The sequence below is a fragment of the Jaculus jaculus genome, chromosome 8, assembly GCF_020740685.1.
Source record: "Jaculus jaculus isolate mJacJac1 chromosome 8, mJacJac1.mat.Y.cur, whole genome shotgun sequence".
Classification (NCBI taxonomy): Eukaryota; Metazoa; Chordata; class Mammalia; order Rodentia; family Dipodidae; genus Jaculus; species Jaculus jaculus.
Genome location: NC_059109.1, coordinates 39,339,959 through 39,366,751, shown reverse-complemented (window position 1 = coordinate 39,366,751; position 26,793 = coordinate 39,339,959). Strand labels below are relative to the sequence as shown.

General features: G+C 38.8%; 1 protein-coding gene across 1 annotated transcript; it reads right to left on the bottom strand.

Annotated features, from left to right (window-relative positions):
- On the bottom strand, positions 1 to 26,461 carry Fam98b (family with sequence similarity 98 member B). The gene is made up of 8 exons (XM_045156643.1): positions 26,318 to 26,461; positions 19,427 to 19,572; positions 18,078 to 18,212; positions 11,973 to 12,151; positions 10,420 to 10,500; positions 9,353 to 9,469; positions 4,029 to 4,196; positions 1 to 1,055 (listed from the first exon to the last, which is right to left on the bottom strand). The coding sequence occupies exons 1-8, from the start codon at positions 26,389 to 26,391 to the stop codon at positions 669 to 671; spliced, it is 1,287 nt and encodes a 428-aa protein (XP_045012578.1). The 5' UTR covers positions 26,392 to 26,461; the 3' UTR covers positions 1 to 668.
- Between the last annotated feature and the right edge of the window lie 332 nt (positions 26,462 to 26,793).

The window sequence follows — 26,793 nt, the reverse complement described above, 5'->3', positions numbered from 1 at the left end:
TAAAATTGGTACAACTTTTATTCCTTTGAAGTAATTCGGACCTCAATTTTTAAAATAGCTATTCAGTAAATCACATAGTTTTCAAAGCCAACTGGAAAATAGATCTCATATGCAAAAAAGAAGACATGGACTTCAGCTAATGGAAATTTAATAGAAACCTGGGCAAAGGAATCTTGTCCTATTAAAAAAAATGACAACCACTTATTGAACACAAGTATTAGACACATTTTCTATCTGTAAAACAGAACTAACAACTGTAAGACATATCCACAGAGAAACAAATGAGTCAAAGACTCTCTTTCCTTTCTGTTACAGGTGGGGTCATTTATGTATTTCAACCCTGAACAAAAATACCAGTTAACAGTCTAAATTCAATCGTGACAATAAAATACTTTCTATTATCCAAGTTTGCCGGTAATAAATATTTACAATTTTAAAAATAGTTTTTGTTTCTTTTAAAAAGACACAACATGCTCAAGAATACATACAGTATGGAAAAATCATGACTTTACCCTCAAATGGTGCATAAAACAATGCTCTTACATATTCACGTGTGGTATTACCAGGGAATCTAACATGATATACTTCACAGATGACACTCAAGTATGTTATTTAGAACACTAAGCCTATGCATCTAACTACAAGTACTTCTCTCCAATTTCTCATTTTTAATATCTTCTATACCCACCCCCACCACCTCCTCCATATGGATCTCCATAACCTCTCCCACCATAACCCCCTCTTCCACCATAGCCCCCCCTCCCACCATAATCTCCCCTGCCTTGGAAACCACCTCTACCACCACCTCCTCCACCTCCTCCTCCCCACCCTCCACCCCCTCCCCCACCCCCTCCCCATCCTCCACCTCCTCCTCCTCCCCCTCCCCCTCCCCATCCACCTCTTCCACCTCCACCACCTCCTCTACCACCACCACCACCACCCCAACCACCCCTTCCACCGCCTTCTTGTCTCTTCTGCCAAGGGGGCATTTCAGGAGGTGGTGGTTCAATTTCATTAGGCCGTCCTCCTCTGTCAGGTACCCTTCCCATTAGGACCTGTGTAGAAAGACATTTTTTCAGTTTCTAACATTTTATAAGTTGAAAAAAAAAGTGACATAAAGGTTGCAAATGATATTAATGTTATTTCTAAGATACAAAAGCCAGATATTTTAATGGCATGAAAGCACTGGACATGGTATGCATTAATATTAATGGTATTAATTAATATTCATGGTATAAATATATATATGATGTATGACAAATTCTTCAAAGTGTGTTGTGATGGCTTTAATGTGAATGTATGTCTCCCAAGGCCTCAAGGATTATTTTTTATTTGAGCAAGAGAGACAGAGACAAAAAGGCATATATAGAGACACACACATACACAGAGAGAGAGAGAGGGAATGGATGTGTTTAATAAGACTTCTTGACAAACTCCAGATGCATGTGCCACTTAGTGCATCTGGCTTTTCATGGGTATTGGGGAACTGAACTTGGGCCATCAGGCTTGGCAAGCAAGTACCCTTATCTGCCAAACCATCTCCCCAGCACAGCCTCAGAGATTTTTGATCAAGGCTGAATTTATAACTTGAGCCTGCAGCAGCCCAAATGGAGGTATCACTAGGGGCAGATCTTGTAGTCAGTCCTCCTAGGTGTGTAGAGAGCAGCTGGAGCTCTGGCTGCTTTAAATGGTGCTGGCTGATGGTGATGTCTCTGTGCTTGGATCTATGGAAGCAAGACAGCTTCTTTCACCATTGATGGCATTTCCCTGGAATTTGTAAACCTGAAATAAATCCTCCCCTCTTATAAGCTGCTTTTTGTCAGATGTTTATCCAGCAATGAGAAGCTAACTGCAATATTATGTAGTAGCATTTTTAAACTATCTGATGTAGCATTTCTGAAACTTAAGAGCTCATTAATTTCTTATTTCAGTTTGTTTACCTATTTGTCTAACAAATGTGGTATACATCCTACTAAGAATTTTTTTTAACAAACCATCCTCCACAGCCCTTAATTAACTTCATATTCATTTGTACAATGCCTGTGGACTTTCCACTGGCACTGACTTGGTAAATGATTATCCAGTAAGACTACTCCTAAGGCACATTTTATTTCAACAAAGTATAAAGAATACAAACCATGGTGATGCAATATGGTTGAGTTGAATGTAGTCCCAGGTTATCATTACAAAGAGGTAAGGATTCTCACTGAACTCTTCCTTTCTTTGGGGAAACTTAACTTACTTTTAATGTTGACAGTTACTATAATACTACAAGTTAAACATCCCTAACTAAAATCCAAGACATGGAATGTTCCGAAACTCAAAACTTACTGAGCACCAACATGACAAATTCCATTCCTGTCACCATTGGTTGCACAAAGCAGAGATACACAAAAAATATGGTATAAAGTTACCTTTAGCCTATGGGTATGGGGTTCACATGAACCTATGAGGTGTACATGAGATAAATTTTGTGTCTAAACAGTGCTTCCATCCCCAAAACATCTCTTCATACATATAAAAATATTCTAAACTGTAAAAAACAATCCAAAATCTGAACACTTATGGTCCCAAGCATTTTGGATAAGGGTTCTTCAGCCTACGTAAGGAAAATAGAGATCATGCATTTAGTTGGCCATGCTACACTAGGGAAGTTCTCCCTCTTGCAGAATGAACTACTCTGACATGCTCATAACCAGTTAAAGCTAACTCTGGAGGACATCAACCACCTGCCAGAGCTAAGTGCAGTCCAACAGCTCCTGCCTGTACTTTTCAGAAAGCGGCAAAGTATTTACCACACAACCATAATGCCTATGAATCATGTGGATTTCACTTCCATTCATCTTCCCAGGTGTAGGAAACCTTGACAAGATATTATCATCTACAAAATTCACACTTGAAAATCATACAAAAAAAGCAAAAAACAAAATCACATAATGTTTTAAGTTTATTGTTTTGGGTTGGACCACATTCACAGTTATACTGGGCCAAATGCAGCCTCTAACCACAAGTTAAATATGCCTACATGACATATTTAGGAATTTATGTCATAAATACTGCATTCTAACTATGCAACAAGATTCCAAGTATAACTAAAAGAATGTTTATCTCTCTGGAATAATGCCCCAATTACTAAATTATAAAAATAACAGAAAAAAAAAAACCACTTACTTGTTATTGTCTTATGACATCCACAAACATACATTGACAGGCATATAGAGATGATACTCTAAAACCAGGTCAGATTTCCCTCAAATCATTAGACAATAGAAGAAAAACTCAGAAAAGACTGATTTAAAAACAACCATCCTCGGAATCGGGATGTACTTTTGGTACAGCGCTTACCCAGCATGCATGAGGCTCTAGGTTTTATCCCCAGAGTTGGGATAAGAGGGAACCATATGCTTCTGGTAAGAAATCCTACCTCAAGCTGAACTGTTTTAAAATTACCTATATCCCTACCTTTTGTTTTTTGTTGTCTCATCATGAAGTTGGCCATAGAGGTCTCTACTAAGCAAAGAGAAGACATGCTATGTGAGGTGACATCAACATTCTAGATTTATTTACTAGTGTTACTGCTATTGTACAGTACAAAATTCAAATCTGAACTTATAGCTATTGAAAGAAAAATAGACCTATACTTGAATCAGAAAACCAAAACTCAAAGATTTCTCTAAGTACATGCTGCAGAACTAGGATGTGAACCCAGACTGGTATACTCTTCTTCTTCCAGAAATATACAATCAAATGTCAGTATCTGCAACAATTCCTCCAGATTCATACAGACCAAAAATTACCATAAATAGAAAAAAAGCAAGTAATTCCTGATAAAATTACTAGTAACAGCAATATGAATTCTTCTAATAAGATGAAAAACTGAAATGTACACACACATAAGCAATAAGCCTCAATGGACTTAAGCACTCTACTACATTCACCAGAACAAAGTGAAAACTGGTTGACAACCTGTAAAACGCCAAACTAGAAAATTATGAATCAGTGTCTACCACCCAGAAAGAAAAACCTACCTTATTAATGGCACATGCAGTCTTCTCCCGGCTGGTGCCACTACTTGTCCTAATGATCTTAGACAGATCTTCACGAGCAGCAAGTAGATGTGCCAATGTAACTGTTGTTTTGGGTGACAAGGCATAACGCTTGGGCTGATAAATTCTTGCTATATTATCTGTTTTTACCTAAATGACAAAAATTAGAGGGGAAACTGAACATAGTAAATTTTAATGAAAAAGCAAAAATAATCATAATCTTCAGAAAGAAAGAAAAAGAGAGGTAATATACAAGCAAAAAAATAAAGGCAAAAGTATCCAAATACCTGAGGACTGTGTGTGTATAATCACCTAAACAGACCAGCAGATACTAAAGGGAAAATCAGCTGCCAAAAGCAACTTATTAAGCAATACAGACAACAAAGCTTCTTGCAACTAAGAGAATACCTAAAATTCATCAGATACAAGTAAATATTTATAAAAATAAAATATAAAAAAATCTTGTAAAAACAAGCTAAGTAGGGCTGGAGAGATGGCTTAGCGGTTAAGTGCTTGCCTGTGAAGCCTAAGGACCCCGGTTCGAGGCTCGGTTCCCCAGGTCCCACATTAGCCAGATGCACAAGGGGGCACACGCGTCTGGAGTTCGTTTGCAGAGGCTGGAAGCCCTGGCGCGCCCATTCTCTCCCTCTCCCTCTATCTGTCTTTCTCTCTGTGTCTGTCACTCTCAAATAAATAAATAAAAAATAGACAAAAAAAATTAAAAAAAAAAACAAGCTAAGTGAATAAATAGTGAGAAAATAACAAATGCCTACTTAAGGACACTGAGTATGACTGACAGAGTTAGATTTAGTACAGTCCTGTCATAAATTGTTTGAGGAAGAATGAAACAGACTTATCTAAAGTTAATCCAGAAATTAAATATATGAGAATGTCTTAAAGAATTGAGGGTCCTACCAGATACTAATATGTAATATGAAATTATCATCATTGTTGTAAAAGATAACATTTATTTAACACTTATTTAATGTACCAGTATACTTTTAATCTAAGTGATATTTTTTTAAACCTCAAACCATCATTCTAGAATAGTTGATTTTATTATCCCCTTCTGCAGATGGGGATGGGGGCTAAGAAAGCTTAAAGGGAAGGAAGGGAAGGAGGAAAAGAAGGGAAGAAGCTAACTTAGGTTATTGTTCCCAAATTACAGAGAAAACTCCATGTTCTGCCCCAACTAATAAAGGCATAACTACACTCCAAGAACAGACATGCAGATAACAATACACTACCCTACTTCTAGATAATTAACTAGAACTTTGGAGGAAAAAATAGATTGATCAAACAAGACAGAAAATCGACATTCAAGGCCTCATAAATGCAGGGATGCAGTAAATGATAAAGAAGGGTTCACAGATCAGCAAGAAAAGGGAAGATTAAGTCTGGTGCTAGGATGAGCTGATAGTTGCAAAGACATTAATAACGACAACAGTAATAAGGCATAACATATGACACAGGAAATTCCAAAGGGAAACAAAAAGTTAATTTGTGGGGCTACGGAGCTGACTCAATGGATAAAGCACTTGCCGTGTAAGTATGAATTCTAGAATTCAGATCCCTAGCACCAGAGTCAATACTGGCCATCTGTCATGCCAGCACTCAGGAGGTGGGATAGGAAATCCCTGGGGCAAGATGGCTAACTAGACAAATTACCAAGCTCTGGGCTCGAGTAACAGACTGTTTCTGTAAATAAAGTAGGGAACAATTGAGGAAGATACCAATGTCAACCTCTGGCCTCTACACACACACATACATGCACATACCCCCCCACACACATACATGTGCACATACAAAAAATGTTTATCTTAACTTTAAAATAGCACATTATAATAGTTAAAATTTCTAGATATCAAAGAGCACAAATCAATAGGACACAGAGGGAAATATTCTTAACTACCAACTTTTAACACAAAAAAGCTCAATCAAAAAGAAAAAATGACAAGACATAAATAGTAAAAAGAAGAAATTCTACTAACTAAAAAGGTCATGATGAAGAAAGCTTAACAAACAATAATAATATCCAAAATAATTTAATCTTGGGCTAGAAAGATGGCTCAGTTGGTAAAGAGCTTGCCACACTGGCCTGAGGACCTGAGTCTGACCCCAGGACCCATATAAATGATAAGCATGGAGGTATGCACCTGAAAATCCAGCACTGGAGAGGTGAAGACAAGGAAGATCCCTGGAGCTCACTGGCAGCTAGTCCATCCTAATCAGTAAGATCCAGGCAATGAGAGACTCTATCTCCAAGAGGGTAGATAGGCTAGGCGTGGTTGGCACACGCCTTTAATCCTAGCACTCAGGAAGCAGAGGTAGGAGGATCACCGTGAGTTTGAGGCCACACTTAGAATTCAAAGTGAATTTCATTTCAGGTCAGGCTGGGCTACAGTGAGACCCTACCCCGAAAAAAAAAACAGGGTGTGTATACACACACACACACACACACACACACACACAGGTGGTCCTAAATATGTACAAACAACAAAAATGCTCATCTCTATTAGCCATAAAGTTATAGAATAATTGGTAATATTTCTACTATTAGGCTAAAGTAAAGCAAAATTTCATTTATTTGAAAAGTTTAAATTCATACACTTTTTTTTTTCTCTTTTTGGTTTTTCGAGGTAGGGTTTCACTCTAGCCCAGGCTGACCTGGAATTCTTTCCATATTTTCATGGTGCCCTCAAACTCATGGTAATCCTCCTACCTCAGCCTCCCAAGTGCTGGGATTAAAGGCATGTGCCACTACACCTGGCTTAAATTTATACACTCTTTAAGGAAAAAAAAAAAAAAATTGGCCAGGGGAATTAACAGTATTTTATATTCTCTCATATAAATTACTCTTAGAAATCTATCACAGGAATATACTTTTTGAAATTTGCAGTGTCATAAAATTTATTTTAAAAATCATACATAGAAATATTGCATGTTAGTTAATATAGAAAAATATATAAATTACAGTTAAGAAAACTGTGGCAATGTATGAAAAACTATGCTGCAATCATACAAATAATACTAAGCAGAATGAAATACTTTTATGTTACATCATGAATGAACCCTGAACATAGCCCATTAATGGAAAGAAGCCAGATATGATGTTACATATTGTATGTTTCCATTACCAAATAAAGTCCATAAAGACAGAGGTCTATTTTAAAAATGAATGCCAGGGAATGAAGGCAGGGGGCACTGGGAATGACTATTAATGGGTACATATTTTATTCTGTGAGATGAACATATTCTAGAATTAATAGCACTGGTTTTATAGCACAGTAAATATTCAGAATACCACTAAACTGTATACTTTTAAATGATTATTTTATGTGTTATATCTATTAAGAAGGCTTTAGGAAATAGGACAATGGTCATAATTATGTTGTGAAAAGGGGAAACTATAAAACTATACCAACAGTATTATCTCAGTGCTAAGCAAAATCGAGAGAAAAAAAATTCTGTTAACTTCACTAATAAACAAATATAATCTTTTTGAAGAGAAACTTGGGAGCAGGACTCAAGTCACAAAACCATATATGTCCTTTATCATGAAGCCTTTATTAGAAGGCTACCTGTGTGTTTACTATAATAGAAAGAAGGAACAGCCAATGAAAAGACAGACCATGGGATCCAGAAAATAGCAGAGCAGCCAAAGATAGCCACTGAAAACAATCTAGCTCAAGTAAGAGAATCCAAGATCAGAAAAATGTAAGGCAAGCAAGCATCTTAGATGTTCTGGCCCAGCCTAGACACCAGCTGAACAAAACAGTTGATATCAGTGAGTTTTATGTTGCTATAACAAAATACCTAAGGCTGAATAACTTATAAATAGGTTTATTTGGCTCATGATTCTAGTGACTATAGGGCTCAAACAGCATAGTACCAACATGCTAGCAAGGGACCTGTGGATATCAGTGTGGTGAGGAAGCAAAAAAGGCTATGTTAAAAAGGGATCAAGCCAGGCATGGTGGCGCAAGCCTTTAATTTCAGTACTTGGGAGGCAGAGGTAGGAGGACTGCAGTAAGTTCGAGACCACCATGAGACATTCCAGGTCAGCCTGGGCTAGAGCGAGGCCCTACCTCAAAAAACTAAAAAAAAGGGATTGAGTACATGGGAGAGCTCAAGTCACAGCAACCCCCACTCTTGCAAAAACTCATTCCTGTAAGACCAAACCTCAAGACAAGCACTTATCCATTCATGAGCATGGACACCTGCCTTTCACTAGGCCCCACTGTGTAAAGGCTCCACCACCCTGACACCACCGTGATGGGAACCAAGCTTACTGCATATTGCCTTGGGCTGAAGATGTAGCTCCCTTGTAAAGTGCTTGCCTAGCAAGCATGCAACTCTGGGCTTGAGCCTCAGCACTGCATACACTGGACATGGTGGCACACACCTGTAATCACAACTTAGGATGTGGAGGCCAGAGGATAAGAAGTTCAAGGTCATCTTTGACTACATGCCAAGTTCCAGGCCAGCATGAGATACATGAGTCCGTATCTAAAACAAACAAACAAAAACTGCTACAACTTTGGGGGCAAACCATCACCACTGATTAGGTAGAATAATAACAACTAACTCTGCCTGTGGTCGAAAGAGATTAAGAGGAAACAGATTTTACCCTCAGACCTAAAGCAACTAAAAACCTGGACAAATAGTAGGAACCAGTAATCCACTGAGCACCAAAAGTCCAGGCTCCTTGAAAGATAGAAAGTCTTCCTATGATTGTCCTGCTTACTTCCTGCAAAATTTCCAAGCTATGATGCAAGGTAGAAGGGAAGATCCCAAACCAAAACTAGGCACAGATTAAAGGCACAATATGGTCAGGAGCAAAGAGAACTCTCTAAAAAGCTATCTAAGGAATCACAGTTGGAAATGTCCCTGTCGCACAACCCTCTTCTCAACTGGAACACGTCTGTGTACCCAGCTTTAAATAACCTCAGGTAAACCTGACCCAGCACTGGCACAACTGGAACCTTTCCTAGGCTCTGCTACCTTGATAATCAATTGCTTGCTACCTCTACCTTATTTTCTCATAGAAATATTCTTTTATGTATATTCTGACATAAATCAATATGAATACATATAATTTCAAATAATGTGAAAGCCTGAGAGAAATTATTTACAAACTAGAGTTTGTACAAGACTGATACCATTCCCTAAGGCCTGTAGTTATGCCATATGTGGTTCTGATTAGTGAAGAAGAGCAAATGTGGCCCAGTTATGTAATAGCAGAACAGCTCTTCATGAACTGCCAGACTGCCACCTGCAGGATGCAAACAGGAAAACAGCCTTACCTTTGCTCTGTCAGACCACCCAAAGGACTGCACTGTCACATCTAATCGCTTCATTAACATCCGCCTTCGGCATTCGTATTCACAAGAAAGAGCATCATTAATTCTTTCCAGTTTTTCCTAAAAAGTTTGGAAACAAAAAACATTGAAATTAGACTCTTTAATTTTGTAAAGACATTTGAAAAGTTTAGTACTTCCTACTGTTTCCAAGGATACTGTAGTATGACAATTTTCTATGATCCCATGAGACTACCTAGTAAATTATTTATTAGAATATTTGATACATTTATAGCATCCAGCAGATATTAAACAATTTATCTTATCTTCAGTTAAGCACACATGTTTAGATGTATTTTTTATATTGTTGGCTTTGAAGCCACTATCCTTTTCAAATCACAATTCTACTAATGTTCAGCAGAGGGGAAATATTTGTGAATATTTCTCGTCAGTTAATTTTTACATTAACTACATTTACATTAATAATTTGAATGTATAATGTGGTAGAATATATTATTCTAGAATATCCTTTCTCATTCTCCACATACCCATTTATAAAGACCTTGTTATTCATTGAATACTGCTCACCCCCTGAAAGTTCTATGTGGGACGCATGGTCTTACAAGGAGAAGGTATTAGGACTATGTAACAAGAGTTGGAGAGGGAGAATCTTTTAAGACATAGGACCTAATGGAAAGCCCTTATATTAACTGGAAGTGTGCCCTTGAAAGGCACTGTGGGACCCCAGCCTCTCTGATTGCCTTTTTGGTCATGTGGTGCTTTTTTCTCTCTTTTCTCCCTCCCTCTCTCTCTCTCTTTCGCTTTCTCCCTCAATCAATCTCTCTCTCCCCCCACCCTCTCTTTCCCTCTCTCCCCCACCCCCTCTCTCACATGCACATACACAGCACACCATGCCCTCCATCAGGAGGTGTGGCTTAGACTTTGTCTCTAAAACTGTGAGCTAAATAAATCTCATTACAATGTTAAGTCTCCTCAGGTATTTCTTTCTAGTAACAGTGTATATAGTAACATGTGCACCAATCCAACCATGTAAAACTAATAAGAACACTTACTGCCTGTTCAGGATTTAAATCAGCTTTCAGCAGTGGTTTTCCCACATGAGTTTTCTGGACTTTAGAGAGAATATCCTTCACCTAAAAGTAAATATGAATACCTGAAATTACAAAACTATACATAGCAAATTTAAAACAACCTTGTCCTTGTGTGCTTTGTATATGCAGTGTGCATGTGTGCACACATGCACCTGAGTACACATGTCTGTGAAGACCAGAGGTTGGCATTAAGTGCCTCCCTCTATCATTCTCCATCTTACTTCAGGAGAGGATCTCATACTGAACCTGGACCTCACCCATTTGGCTAGGAGCACACCCTGAGGATCTTCCTATCTCTACTTCCTCAGCACTGGGATTACAGGTGTGCCACCACACCCACCTTTTAATGTAGGTGCTGGGGATATGTTTGTACAGCAAGCCCTTTACCAACTGAGCCATCTCACAGTACCTGAAGTGATGCTTTGAACACTAGATAATAAAAAACATGATAAAGTGAAACAACTAAATATGCTGTACATACTAAGACAATAGTATCATTACAATGCAAAATATGTGGTAACAGGTACATTAATTCAAGCTAAAGAACATCTTCTTTTCAAGAATAAAACAATGTACAGAGGGCTGGAGAGATAGCTTAGGAGTTAAGGCACATGTCTGTGAAGCCTAAAGACCCCAGTTCCATTCTCCAGGTCACACATAAGCCAGATGCACATGGTGGTGCATGCATCTAGAGTTCGTTTGCAGTGGTTAGAAGCCCTGACACACCCATTCTCTCTCTCTCTCTCTCCTCTCTGTCTCTAATAAATAAACAAAAATAAAATCTTTAAAAGTGCCAGGCATGGTGGCACACACCTTTAATCCCAGCACTCGGGAGGCAGAGGTAGGAGGATTGCCGTGAGTTAGAGGCCACCCTGAGACTCCATGATGAATTTCAGGTCAGACCCTACCTCAAAAAAAAAAAAAAAGAACAACATGCAAAGGCCAAATGAAATGTCAAATGGCTCTATCATGTGAATCTATACTTTATATAAAATAATTTTAGAATGCCTTCATATCATATTATCTTACTTCCTGGCAAGTTTTCAAGAAGGATAGTAAAACATTTAGCAATGACATTGATTTTTCTCAAATAAATACATGTACACATCCCCATTATACTTATTCCAGTTTCACTGCTCAGCAGCACAACCCAGAAACAGCTCTCTTCATTACAGTCATTATCCGAACATCTTTACTACTTTTTTTAAAGCCACTGACTTACATGACCTGGAACATTTTTATGTGGCAAACCAGACCAGACATTTACTTTTGCTGAACCCACTACCAGGGGTCACTCTAATGATACTGACTCATCTCAAGACGCTGACTGCCGAACAATGGTCAGGTTCTCTGACAGCTGTGCTCACCTGCCTAACTAGAGCATCCATCAATTTCATGGTCATAAGGTAAATAAAGGAAATGATCAGGAACAATCAGATTTTACAGATCAGCATTTATTTGAGCATTGAGTTAATTTTGTGAAAAATAAAAACAAAACAAAACAAATACTGTACCTTTGATTCCACTTGGTTTAGCATAAGTGGAATGTCAGAAGAGCTTGACTTGGGTACACCAAGGATATCACACATAGCTTGAACTTCCTGATAAATTTCACTGTTTTTATCTAATTGAGAATTTTTATGTTTCTTGTTTTGCAGTATCTGTAAAGCTTGAAGTTCTGTACTTAAGAATACTACAATAGAAAGATTAAGAAGAATAATATTAACATAAGCATGAAAATTTCTCAGAGTATTTTGCTAAATTAAGTATCAATAATACCAAAATAAATACTAACAAAGAACCAAAGAACAGCAGCAGGATCTGTAGAATTCAATTTAAGCATGATAAAACACACACTACCTACACCCATAGAAATTTCTGATCCTGCAAATGCTTGACATTTTCCACACTGGAGAAGTCTGAGCTACTACAGCTGGAGTTATGCAGACAAGGGCCTAAGCCCTGCAACAGGACAACTTCCCTTCCATCTACTTGACCTGTACAGGTTAGTCTAAAATTTAGTTTGCAATAAATGATGAATACAAAAAACAAAGAGTACTAAAAATGAACAACACTAAAGTGAATGTATGTAATATCATCAGGCAAAATAGGACTAAATGGCTTACTTAGGTCTTAGTTTTTATACTAACTGGCTCAGATATATTTTAATTAATATATTCAATGATTTCAGATTGTTATTTTAATAAGTACACATTTACCAAGGGCCTATATCTGAGTCAGGCACCATGTAAATACGGAGGTGCAATGCCAAATAATAAAGAACGTCTACCCTCAAAGAGTTTCAAGTCCAATATATAAGACCCACAACAAAGCAACAATTTAAGAATGAGTAAAGACACTCTCTTTTGTGCATGTAGGAAAGAACACACAGCTCTAAATGAGCTATAGGCAGACCAAACCATCTGAGTCAGGACAGACCTCCAGGCTGTTCACCTCTCCTTTATTTTTATCATTTTATTCAATCCTTTCAGTGGTCATATTTTTAAAAACTTATTCAAAAAACTTAGGTGATTGCAGCCTTAGCTTAACTTATTTTTCATACTAGTACTTAAAGACTTTTGTTTTAGGTTTTATTTAGTTAAAATCACACACACACACACACACACACACACACACACACACACACACACACACCAATTTATGACAGCATTTTCAACTGGGCAGAGTATCTTGGAAACTATTTAATAGTACAGGTGGCAGAATGGCATCCTCAGAGATGGCATCCTCCAGTGGCTCTGAAATAGAAGCTGGGTATTTACATGATTTAAAACCAAGGTGATCCTTATGGGCAAGCAAGACTAAGAGCCAAGAATTAGATGATTGTTCTATGCAACATATATATATCCATGTAAAGAGCCACATTTCAAAAAGTAAGGACAATTACCTAACAAACACCGCCTACAAAGACTATGCTAGTATCCCTGTGACTTAAAACCCCATTAACACAGATCACCATATTTCAGAAACGTTTTTCGGTAAAACTAAGGTCTTCCTTTGTTCTAAGGGAATGAGCTTTCTTCCACATAGCACCATAATCAAGAGTTCAATATAATATTTACAATGTTAAACTATGCATCTGATAAACAATGCAGGGGAAGAAAAGCCATCTCTCCACCACAGATCAAAAACTCTTCCTCCTACCTGGGACAGCCACTGTTATTAGTGTCAATGGCATATGGCATATTCTTACGCATAAGTGAAGTGTGTATATTCATTGCACATATTCACCACCTTTGCTTTTTTTTTTTTTTTAGGGTCTCACTACAGCCCAGGCTGACCTGGAACTCACTATATAGTCTCAGGATGGCCTTGAACTCACAGAGTTCCTTTAACCTCTGCTTTCACAACTCTGGAATTAAAGGTGTGCACCACCACACTCGGCAAACAGAAAGAGAATGAACATACCAGGGCCTCTATCCACTGCAAATGAATTTCAGATGCATGTGCCACTCTGTGCACATAGCTTTACATGGGCACTGGGGAAACAAATTCAGGTCATAAGGCTTTTCAGGCAAGCATCCTAACTGATAAGCCATCTCACCAGCCCTGCATTTTTGTCTCTTTTATACAAACAAGAGCATACTACACATGTTTGCATTACTTACTGCCAACATATCTCAAGAGATTATTCTATCTTGGCACATTTGATCTATTTTAATTTTTCCTAGTGGTGATACCACTGCATTAACGTAATGTAATGTAATGTAATTCCTATTTACTTACACTTAGGTTTCTGGTTCTTTTGCTGTAATAAACATATTTTTCATGTTTCTGTCTTTATGAATTCCTAGGATTAGAATTTCCAGGTCAAAAGATAGGTGCATTTTAATTATTACTTTGAAATTGTGTCCTATTGAGGGTCCATACCAGTTATTCTACAACCAAGCCCATCCCCACAGAGTATAAGCATGTGCTTTCCTATAAACCTATATGCTAAGACTGGGTCGAGGTGAGGCCTTTGCTAATATAGTAAGTGAAAAATGGTATCCTGCCACTTAAATTTTGAGTAATACTGTACATCTTTTCATGTTTATAAGTTAAAAATTCTTTCTGCAGGATACATGTCCATGTGTTATTTATTCTACACATTTTCCCACTAGTAATCTTTCTCAGAGTCATACAAATCTTCACTTGACAAAAAAAAATTGGCTCTTTTTATTTTACACATATCGCAAACACTTCCAGAAAGAACATGAAGATTATTATGACTGTCAATGAGATTGTTAACATAATTTTGACTAAAATATTTAAACTAAAAACAAAGAGGAATAAATGCTAGTAAAATTATAAATTGGTATGACTTTTCTATAATATAATATAGCAATATATATATTAAAACCAGGAACTTCTAAAAAATGTTCAGAGTAAAGTAACAAAAATATAAACAAAAAAATTATTTAAAGATAGAAAAAATTCAAGTACCTCCAAAATTGCAATCTATTAAATAAAGCACAAGAGCAAGGCAGAGTGGTGCATAGCTTCCAATTCTAACACTTAGGAGGATGTAGGAGGATCACCATGAGTTTGAGGGTACCCTGAGACTATAAAGTGAATTCTAGGTCAGCCTGGATTAGAGTGAGACCTTCCTCAAAATAAATAAATAAATAAATAAATAAATAAATAAATAAATAAATAAATAAATAAAAACATGTCAACAGAAGGTAATGTAGTTAGCTTAAATCATTTTTTTAAAAAATAACTGATAGGGCTGGAGAGATGGCTCAGCAGTTTAGGAGCTTACCTGCAAAGCCTAATGATCAGGATTCAATTCCCCAGTACCCACATAAAGCCAGATGAACAATGTGATGCATGTATCTGGAGTTTGTTTGCAGTGGCTAGAGGCCCTGGTGCAGTCATTCTCTCTATCTGTCTCTCTTCTATCCCCCTCGGATTGCAAATAAATAAAAAATATATTTAAAAAAAATATCTGGTAGAAGGGCTGAGAAGATATTTCAGCTGTTAAAGTTGGTTTTTTTGCAAAAACTGCCAGCTCAAGTTCAATCCTCAAGCCACCTACATAAGCCAGATGCAAAAAGTAGTATAAACAAGTGATATTCATTTGAAGTGGCAACAGCTTTCGCTCACCCATACACATGTATACAAATAAATAAATACAAGTTTAGCAACAACTGATAACGCAATGAGGATGATGCATTAAAAGAAGGGGAAAAGGAAAAGGGACTCATCTCTAAGTTTCTCAGTGTTATTTAAATCTCTCTCTCTCTTTCTCTCTCTCTCTCTCTCTCTGTGTGTGTGTGTGTGTGTGTGTGTGTGTGTACACACAGGCAAGAAAAAAGAGAAAGAAAATACTCCAAAAGATTATTCATTCATAATCAAAAGATTATTCTCTCTGGAGAGTAAGACTACAAATGATTTTTATTGTCATTTGAGACGGCCTGACTCTATAATGCAGGCTGGCCTGGAACTCACTATATAACCCAGGCTGCCTTCATATCTGAGGCAACCTCCTACCTCAGCCTCCCAAGCATTAGAAGTATAGTCATGAGCCACAATGCCTGGCTTTTAAATGATTTTCTTCTTTACAACTTTATCTGCTAAAAGACTTATAGGATGAAAATGCAATTTTAAAAACTTATCATTTTGAACATTTAAAGAATATTTTAAGTGTTCAGTTTTGTGGCAGTAAGTACTTTCCATCACTACCATCCGACTATAGAACCTTCCCCTCTTCTCCACTGACATTCTGTGCCCAGAAACACTAAGTACTAACTTCCCGTGGTTGCTCTCCTGAGCAAAGGTTTTTATAACCACAAAAAACTACACCAACTTCCCTTCTATCTCTTGTTTTTACCTGTCTTTTTGAACACAAGAGTAGGTGAGTTCCCCAGGCCAATGTTTCCTGGTTTCCATTCTGTGCTGCCACACTTATGGGTTAGTGTGCCCTCCCACTACTAACACTGGCTTATCAAATGAAGAGAGAAGATGGAAGAGTGTAAGAATTGGGAGTGCTGGGAGTGGGGATCACAGAACAATAACCACCCCACCCAACACACACAGGCCATTCAAATGACAGCATTTCTATTGTTAACAATTAAAAACCCAGGCACAGCTTCTTCTCTAACAAAAATGCTAATAATAGAGCCTATGAGGAATATGTCACATGGGTCACTTTTATAAATAATATAACCTAAAAATAATGGAAATGTTCAAAAATCCATGTTGAGCCAGCCGGGCATGGTGGCATACACCTTTAATCCCAGCACTTGAAAGGCAGAGGTAGGAGGATCACCATGAGTTCAAGGCCACCCAGAGACTGCATAGTGAATTCCAGGTCAGCCTGGGCTAGAGTGAGACTCTAACTCAAAAAGCCAAAATAAATAAAATCCATGCTGAATTATTTCAAATGGTTACTGCTTATAGAACCTTAAAAATAGCATAAAGTTCAAATAAAGTATAACATTTTGAGAGGACTTAATATAAAAAAATGGATCTGAGAGAGAATGGAATTTCAAATGGGAAAGTGTGGGGGTGGGGAGGGAGGGAATTACCATGGGATATATTTTATAATCATGGAAAATGCTAATAAAAATTTAAAAAAAAAATGGATCTGGAGCCGGGCATGGTGGTGCATGCCTTTAATCCCAGCACTTGGGAGGCAGAGGTAGGAGTATCATCATGAGTTCAAGGCCACCCTGAGACTACATGGTGAATTCCAGGTCAGCCTGGGCTAGAGTGAAACCCTACCTCAAAAAAACCAAAGGAAAAAAAATGGACCTGGGCCAGAGAGATGGCTTAGCTGTTAAGGCTAAGCCTGCGAAGCCAAAGGATCCTGGTTTGATTCCCCAGGACCCACATAAGCCAGATGCATGAGGTGGCACATGCGTCTAGAGTTCATTTACAGAGGTTGGAAGCCCTGGCAAGCCCTTTCTTTCTTTCTTTCTTTCTTTCTTTCTTTCTTTCTTTCTTTCTTTCTTTCTTTCTCTCTCTCTCTCTCTCTCTCTCTCACTCTCTCTCTCAAATAAATAAATAAATACATTTTTAAGTGGATCTATTATTTATTGTAGTTATTTGAATACAATTAATATATGCTACAAATATTCCCAGATGAAAACAGGCCACTCCTAAGAACCCAGAAGACACAGATTTCATCTGGTTTTGATGTTAGTGATGGTAGTAGTGGCGGGTTTTTAAATGGTGTAGTCCTAGTACTTGGGACAGTTTTTGGTCCAAGAGCAAGTGATAAATAAATGTTTCTGAACAACCATCCAATGCCTGTCACTGAAAAGATTCAAGAACTGCTTAACAGCCTGGTTTCCCAAAGAGTTTTAAAGATAAATAGGTCTCTGCAGATCATCACCTTCAGGTATTCAGACATAAAGTAAGAGATAACTAGGTAAGGTAACAATAATAAACTACTATATAAAGTACAAGTGCAAAGCATTCTATATTGGCTATATTATTATAAGTGTTGATGGGTATAACAGAATTTAGACTACATTTATGCAATCATATCTAAGACAGCTTGTCCTTTCTTAAGTCAAAAACTAAAATCTTTGTAATAAAAAATGTCTAGTATTTCATTACTGAAATTGCATAAATTTGGATTTGAAAATAACATCCAAGGGAAGATGACTTACAGAGTAGTTTCAGACAGTCATCCTTCTTCTTCAAACGGTCTTTAACATCTCCTGATACAAGTGCTGCATACGGACAGGACATTTCCTTCAAAAAACCACTGATCTCCAGCTGGAAGCTCTCCAAGTCATCTTTCCCTTTTAAGTGATAAAGACATGACAGTTACTAAGCATTTTCCACCCAATCTACTATAATCAAGCTTACAAGTCGATATGGTATATTTAGTCCTAAATATTCTCTAGATATGCAACTGCCAAGTTCAGGTTAAGACAACTAGGCAATGTCTATATACAAATAAATAACACAAATAGCAATTTAAGAATATAAATAGTCATGAAATTGTGAATATTTTTCCATTTAAAGCTGTTAAGTTTCTCCCAGTGGATTCTCCACACAGTCAGATAAACTGGAAAATGTTTGGTATTAGTGACTGAAACATTAAACTTATTATTAGAGCTACAATTATTAATTGGCTTGATCCAGTTCTGTTTCTGTTCATCCAGATAGTAAATGCAGTCATGGGCCTCATTGTGTCCTTTTAAGTCAAATATAACCATGGAAGGATATGCATGTTTGACTTTTGAGACTTTACCTGGTGTCAAGTAAATTCTGTTATGCTTGACAAGGAAAGCGGTAGAAAAGACTGCCTTGGGAAAAGAAAACTTATTTCCTAACAAATGCCAAATAATTGCTCACTCTTTATCATATGTGAAATCCTATCAGAAATGCAGAAGGTCCAGTCACCAAGATTCTGGTGAATCAAATGAGATGCTAAGATACTTTTCGTAAAGTGATTTTTATATAAATCCATGTCTTCAGTTATAGGCTTGAGAATATTAATTAAATTACAGATTGCACGTATTTGAAAAAAACTTTATTCAAAATGAGTCATATTCAGTATTGTAACTTTTAAATTAACCAATTCAGATTATTTTTCCATAAAATACAAAAGTGATGACAGCACATAATTAATAATGGTTTACAATTTTATGGCAAATAAAATTGATTTTGGATTAATATGAAATTTAATACAAATTTTTTGTTTGTTTTTGTTTTTTTGAGGGAGGGTCTCACAGAGTCCAAGCTGACCTGGAATGCACTCTGTAGTCCTGGGGTAGCCTTGAACTCACAGTGGTCCTCCTACCTCTGCTTCTGGGTGCTGGGATTAAAGGCATGTGCCATCACACCCAGCAAAATATAATACAAATATTTTTTAATAACTCACACTGGGGTTTTTCGTAACATTAGTGTTTTTCTTTCTACAGTAATCACACTATTGATGAGACTAAAACTCATTAGCTGTCATTCACTGGGCCATGGCACAGGAAGTTGAGACAGCACAGCAGCATACCAGCTGAAGTGATGCTTTCCTCCAAACTGCACAAAGACTTGATCTGAGCACCCAACCAAACACAGAGTTCAGAGAATTCAGGTGAAGACAGGCCACCCTCTGCAGCCTTGGAAAGAGCCTCTTCTTCCAACAGTGGTCCCTTGTACCTAGAATAGGAAAAAAGAGTTTAAAAAGAAGAAAAAGTCCATTGCCCATTTTTGTTATCAAGTTTTATCAGAATATAGCCAGTAAATATATTGATTTACAACCATAGCTACTTTCATGACTGAGGTGAGTAGCTGTAACAGAGAGAACATTCAAAAAAGCCTATAAATTTAACATCCTGGACTGTCACAGAAATGACTAATTCTTGTTCTATATAACTAATATTTGACTTTTTCACATATTTTTACATTTTAAAATAAAAGTGCCACATGCCTCTAATCCCAGCACTTGGGAAGCAGAAGTATGAGACTGCCGTGAGTTCGAGACCACCCTAAGACTACAGAGTTCCAGGTAAGGCTGGACGAGAGTGAAACCATACCTCAAAAAACCAAAATATAAAAACTAAAAAACTAAATTAAGGTACCAAGTTTGGGCTGGAGAGATGGCTTAGTGGTTAATGCACTTGCATGCAAGACCTAAAGACCCATGTTCAACTCTCCAGGTACCACATAAGCCAAATATACAAGGTGATGCAAGTGCATAAGGTTGCACATATACACAGATGGCACATGGGTCTGGTTCAATTTCAGTGGCTGGAGGTCCTGATGTGCCAATTATCTTTCTCTCTCTCTCATTCTCTCCCACCTTCTCTGTCATTAAAAAATGGGGGGAGGGGAGCTGGCGAGATGGCTTAGCAGTTAGGTGCTTGCCTGTGAAGCCTAAGGACCTCGGTTCAAGGCTCGATTCCCCAGGACCCATGTAAGCCAGATGCACAAGGTGGCCCATGCATCTGGAGTTCGTTTGCCATGGCTGAAGGCCCTGGTGCTCCCATTCTTTCTCTTTCATTCTTTCTCCCTCTGTCTGTTGCTCTCAAATAAATAAAAATAAGCAAAATAATTACAAATGCAGAGATAGGAGGGCCACTGTGAGTTTGAGGTCAGCCTGAGATGACATAGTGAATTCCAGATCAACCTGGGCTGGAGCAAGACCCTACCTTAAAAAACAAAACAAAACAAAAAAACACTATTCCAGTAAGAATATAGAGAAAAACAATTCATTCCCATGCAAAACAAATTCACCTACCCAATGTACTTAATAGTTTTGTTTCATTTTGCTTTTACTCTTTTGGAATGTTTCCTTTTGTTTTGATTTCATTTTAATTTTACCTTATAATTATGTAAAATGTGAGTATGGAAGTCCACTTCACAAAATGAGGTACATTCTCACAATCTCATTTGCACTGTTCATTTTGATGGTTTTGTGACAGGGTCTCACTGTGTAGCTCAGGCTGGCTTTGCATACCTCTGATTTGCAATATTAATCTTACCTTATTTCTTCTATTCTATCCCCATCCTGCATGGTAGTTTAGGGTTTCCCTGTACAATTGTTTTTACCATAAATACAAACATATTTTTCTCTTTGAGATAAAAAGTAGCCTGTGACATACTGTTCTATTCCTTCCTTAAACTTCCTTAAACACATACATGCTTATGTAGATACATATTAGTTTTTATCAGAGTAGGGCTTCTTAAACTTTTCATATCTCTGACCCTTTTTTGCTGGAAAAATTTTACACAACCTCTGGTACACACGAATGCTAAACAGGTATACAAACCAAATACTTATTAATAACAAACTATATATTAACAGAATCTTATATTTATAATTTTACTTATTAAATACAAAAGCAAATTTATATAATAAACAGGAATGTGCTTGTTAATTTTTACAGAAAGAATTAAGTCCTGACTAAATATCTGATGCTGCAGGATACAGAGCATCTTCAATGTTTTTAGAGGTGATATCTGATTTGGTAAGAAAGCTACTCCACATAAATACGCAGTACAAAAAGGCATACATATGCTTAGGGAAATTTTGGAAATTCTGTCCTTACCCAAGCCAAAATTAATTTAATAATTTTTCTGACAAGTCAGCAACTCAAATGACAATTTTTAAGGTCTAACACTAGCACAGTGCAATCCCAAGAAACACTTACTTGATAATAACATGACAAGAGGAAAATCTTGCCTTGGGTTTCCATAAGTAAGCCACTACTTTTCTACAGAAGCATAAAGTTTCTATGTGCAGTAAAGATGCTGCAGTTCTTTACAACAGTCTCCAGTGTGAGCCAAAGTATTTTTAGGCAGTGTGCATTGGTATTGCATGGTGTGATGGCACACATGAAGCAAAGTGTGCAAGCTATATGCTCAGAACCAAGGTTGCAGTGAAGTACCATAATGCTTGGTGCTAGATATTAGTACTCAGAGACATGAGTTGATCATTTTTTTAAAGGTTTATTTTTTTAAAAAGATTTTTATTTATTTATTTGATTATTTGAGAGGGACAGAGAAAGAGGCAGATAGAGAGTGAGAGAGAATGGGCGCGCCAGGGCTTCCAGCCACTGCAAACGAACTCCAGACGCGTGCGCCCCCTTGTGCATCTGGCTAACGTGGGACCTGGGGAACCGAGCCTCGAACCGGGGTCCATAGGCTTCACAGGCAAGTGCTTAACCGCTATGCCATCTCTCCAGCCCAAGTTGATCATTTTTAAAGTTGTATGATACTCCACTGTCTGGATGTACCATTCCTTAAACAGCTTCTTATGAAGGACTTCTGGGGTTGTTTCCAGTATTTTTCTATCACACTTTGGCAAATTTAACCTGTGCACAGCAGATTGATTCTTAGAGGTGAGATTATTGTATCACAGGGTAGTAAGTAATTTTTCTAGGTATTAAATTTTTCTCTACAGAAGTTGTATATCAAGATATCAAGAGTATCTATTCCCTTATAAGCCACAAAAGTCGCCAAACTTTTGTATTTCTGACTACTTATTGAGTCAAAAATGAGTTACATTCTATGAAGAATATTTTTAAATCCCTAATTTTCAGGTAAGGAAGTGAAGACATGAGCTGGGGACATGGCTCAGTGGTTAAGAATGCCTACCACATAAGCATGAGGGCCTAGGAGGATCTGAGACCACCCAAGTTTGATTCCTCAGACCCACTTCCAGATATGGTCATGTATGCCTGTAACCCCAATCTTTGAGGAGAGAGGGAGACCAGAGAATGGCTAGAACTCACTGACTGCCAACAAGAGCTCCAGGTTGACGGAGAGACCCCGTCTCAAGGAAGTATGTGGTGAGTAACAGGGAAGGGCACCAGAAGTTCTCCTCTAGCCTCAAGCCACATGAATGTACAGAGCACACAAACATTTATCTACACACAGGCATATACCACACACCTCTCTCTCTACCTCTCTCTCTCTCTCTCTCTCTCTCACACACACACACACACACACACACACACACGCATGCTTCATTTTTTTCCTAGCAATGCTCTGAAGTGATATTATGCTAATTTTATAGTACTAAAGGATCAGTAACCAGGTGACAGACAACCTTAGTATTTAACATCAAACACTCCACAAGAACTCTTAACCCTGTCGGTCAACACCTGCAATAGTAATGTGGCCTACAGCTGGTACTATCTCTATACCCCCAGCTCAGGATGGCTTCCTCTGTGTTACCCTGCCCTCCAGGTCTCCATTTAATAGTACACATTTAGTTCCCTCAATTTGCGTTCATTTTGACAATAAGGCAACAATTGACTCTATATTTGTAGTTCTAAGTCATTTTTCATTGAAATGCCAGTTATAAAATTCAACATTCATGACCTCACAGTAGCTGATACTACCTACCCAAGACCTGCATACTAGGAGGGAAAAAATGATGACATCAAAACAGAAGAGAGACTAGTTGAAAAAAAGAAGGGATTCAATGGTAGGGGGATTTTGGAGGGGTAAAAGAGTGGGAGGGGATTATGATCATGACATACTGTTTGTATTTATGGAAGTTGTCAATAAAAAGTTTTTGAAAAGTCAACAAAAGCTGATGAAATCATCAAAAACACTGAATTCAGGGTAAAGAAGAAAAATCGTAACCCTCAATATCTTAGCTCATCAAGTAAAAGAAGAAAAGTGCATTTACAAACCTGAATGAATATGAACAAACACAATCATCATCATGACTAACATCTGTACAGTGCTCACTGCATGCTAGGCTGTGCTCCATGCTGTGTGTACATCACCTCACTTAACTCCCACAATACCCTGCATGGAAAATGTCACCAGTGGGCTCATTTTACAGATGAGCAAACTGAACACCAGACAGATAGACAATTCATCTAGAACTGTCACAATCCTGGAAAACAAGTGACTAGGTCCTGAACCAGATAATCTATCTCTCTAAGATGCTATGTTCTTAACCTCTAACTGAAAAGCCACGATGCAAAACATCTATCTCTGTAATCGTTTATAGAGCAGTGGTCTGTTAAACACACTATTAGGTAACAATAAACTATTTCAATCATGTCCTAGTTCTAAATTAAGAATAAAATCCACAAAACAGCCTAAAAGGAGCTGTTCTGGTCCTCACACATCTGCATTCCAACCACATTCTCTTCCCTCCTATTCTTCTACGGTAGCATTCCCCTTCCTAATTCAGAGTCGTCATATTTCATTCTCACTATGAGAACACATTTGTCTGCCTTTCCCATTCAGGCTGTTAATTTCTTTTTGTTGTTATTGTTGTTGTTTTGTTTTGTTTTTCAAGGTAGGGCTTCACTCTAGCTCAGGCTGACCTGGAATTCACTATGTAGTCTCAGGGTGGCCTCAGACTCATGGTGATCCTCCTACCTCTGCCTCCCGAGTACTGGGATTAAAGTCGTGCACCACCACGCCCCGCCAGGCTGTTAATTTCTATTCATCCTTCATGCTTCAATTCAAATGTTACTTCATGAATCTACCACTAGTTCATATGCCTACTTTTATAGTACCCTGTTCCTCCTACCTCCCCCCCATTTTGAAGCACTTACTACAGCTCTTAACTGCATGACCATGTCTGTTTCTGCCCTTAGTTGCAAGCTCCATAGGGATAGAGACCATGTCTATTTGGCTCACCACTGACTCTTCTGTGCTCCACTCCATCAATATTTGAAATAAACTTCCTTCTATAATAGTGGTTCTCAACCCAGACTATAAAGCTTTGTGAAACTGGCAAGGTTATGCTACTTCTGAAGATAACAACTCATTATCTTCAGAGGTACAGTTTCCACCAGCTCCATACATGAGTGCGTGTACGTACAACTAGACCTACTGGCTGAGATCCACTGCTGACAAAATCAGACATATATGGTAAATAACTTTTTTCACATTTTACTACTCTAAGAAAATTCAAACCTCAAAACTTTGTCCTAGGTAGTTCCTGGCTCTATAGTATGCAAACTGTTTTATTTTCCATACTAAATAATTTGAAGCCATTTTTTCATCGATAAAAATTATCATTATAGCAAACCTCACTTTATAAAACACTATAATATGAACAACAAATTTAAGAAATGGAAGAAGGAAAAAAGCATTGTCTTTCCATTTCATAAACGATTTACAAAATTCCAAAACTTTTATCTGGAATACTTGGGAGCTCACACTGGATCCTAAATGCTTCAAGGTACTCTTTTTTTGGTACTGATCAGTTCTTCAGTCAAGTTGAAGGAGAATTATTGCAAATGTCCCTGAAATAGCCACGGGCTCTATTCTTTCACTTCCCAACCATTTATTCAGGATCTACTAAGTGCAAGGCTCAGCACCAGTGGATAGTAACAGCAACTGGGAAGTATGTGTTAGGATACAACAAAAGAAACACTGCTAAAGGAGCAAATGCGGCTTCTAAACAGCAGTCAAGGGTGAGACATGAAGGTTCCAAGCTTCAGAAGCGAATTACAAACTCACCTTACCCTACGAAAACACTGGCAGGTAGCAAGGCGAGTAACTGAGCAGGTGACGCCAAGCCCTTTGACCCTCAACCATCTGGCATGCTTATTCCTATGCACCCACCTTTGAATTTATCTTCATTCATTTACCCACTCAGCTGTTATTTTACTGCAACAGACCCCATCCTAGGACGCTGCCAGCAATGTACCAAGTGAACAAATGAGGCAAGATACCTGTTCGCCAGGAGCTGGCTTAGGGGTGAGGGAGAAAATGAAACAATGAAGTTCACACCCCATGACAAATAAATGGACACGATTACCTACTTTGATTAAAGTAATAGGCTACGGCTAAGAGACAGGATGAGGCTGGAGGGCTGGGAGGCTACATGGTTTGCATTTAGATTTCTTCCCGTGAAAGTACTAACTTCACCTCCACCCCAGGGACTCTCCTAGCACGTAGCACCCTGAACTGCCAACAGCAAGAGACAGCCAGGGTATTCGTTATCGCTCCCACGACGGGGCAAGCTAACAGTAAATCGGGAAACGGTCTTTTTCCTCCCCGCCCTAAAGAATGGCCACATGGAAGGCGAGGCTCTGAACTCGAACACTTTCACGGGTCCATGAAGCTGCAGGGATTCCTCCCCGGGGCGCCCCCAAAGGTCCCCCGGGCTGTCCTCGGTGCAAAGGCGCGCTCCCCAGGCGCAGCATCCCGGGCAGGGCCGTGGCGGAGCGCGCGCGCACCCCGCGGCCCGAGCAGGCGGCATGGGAGAGGGGCGGCCCCGGGGTCGGGGTCCCGCTGGGGCCGGGCGCAGCGCGAACGCCCCTCGGCCCGCGCTGAACTCCGTCGGCGCTGGCGGCGGGAGCGGGGCCCGAGGCCGCGCGGGCCCGGGGGACGCCCACGGCGGGGGGCAGGCCGCGGCCCCGAGACCCAGGGACGCGTCTCGCTTTCGGGGGGCTGGTGGGACGTCCCGGAGAACACTCACCCCAGGGCCTCCAGGGTATCCAGCACGTCCCCCTCCATGGCAGTTTCGGGGCCACCGAGCTCCGGCCCTCTCATGGTCTCTCAGCCCCCAAGCGGTTCGTCACTCTAAAAAGCCCGCCGGAAACCAGCGTCACCGCGTCCGGGTTCCGGTAGGCGCGCGGCAGACCGCGGCCTGCAAGGGAGCCACCCCTGAAAGATCCCGACAGCGCTGTCATGTCACAACCGAAACATGCTTAAAGAATATTTTTTTAAAAAAAAAAAAAAGGTTATTAATAATAAAAATATCTTTATGAGCCGGGTGTGGTGACGCACGCCTTTAATCCCAGCACTTGGGAGGCAGAGGTAGGAGTATTGCTGTGAGTTCGAGGCCACCCTGAGACTACATAGTGAATTCCAGGTCAGCCTGGGCTACAGTGAGACCCAATCTCGAAAAACAAAACAAAACAAAACAAAACAAAATATTTATGGTAGATCCTA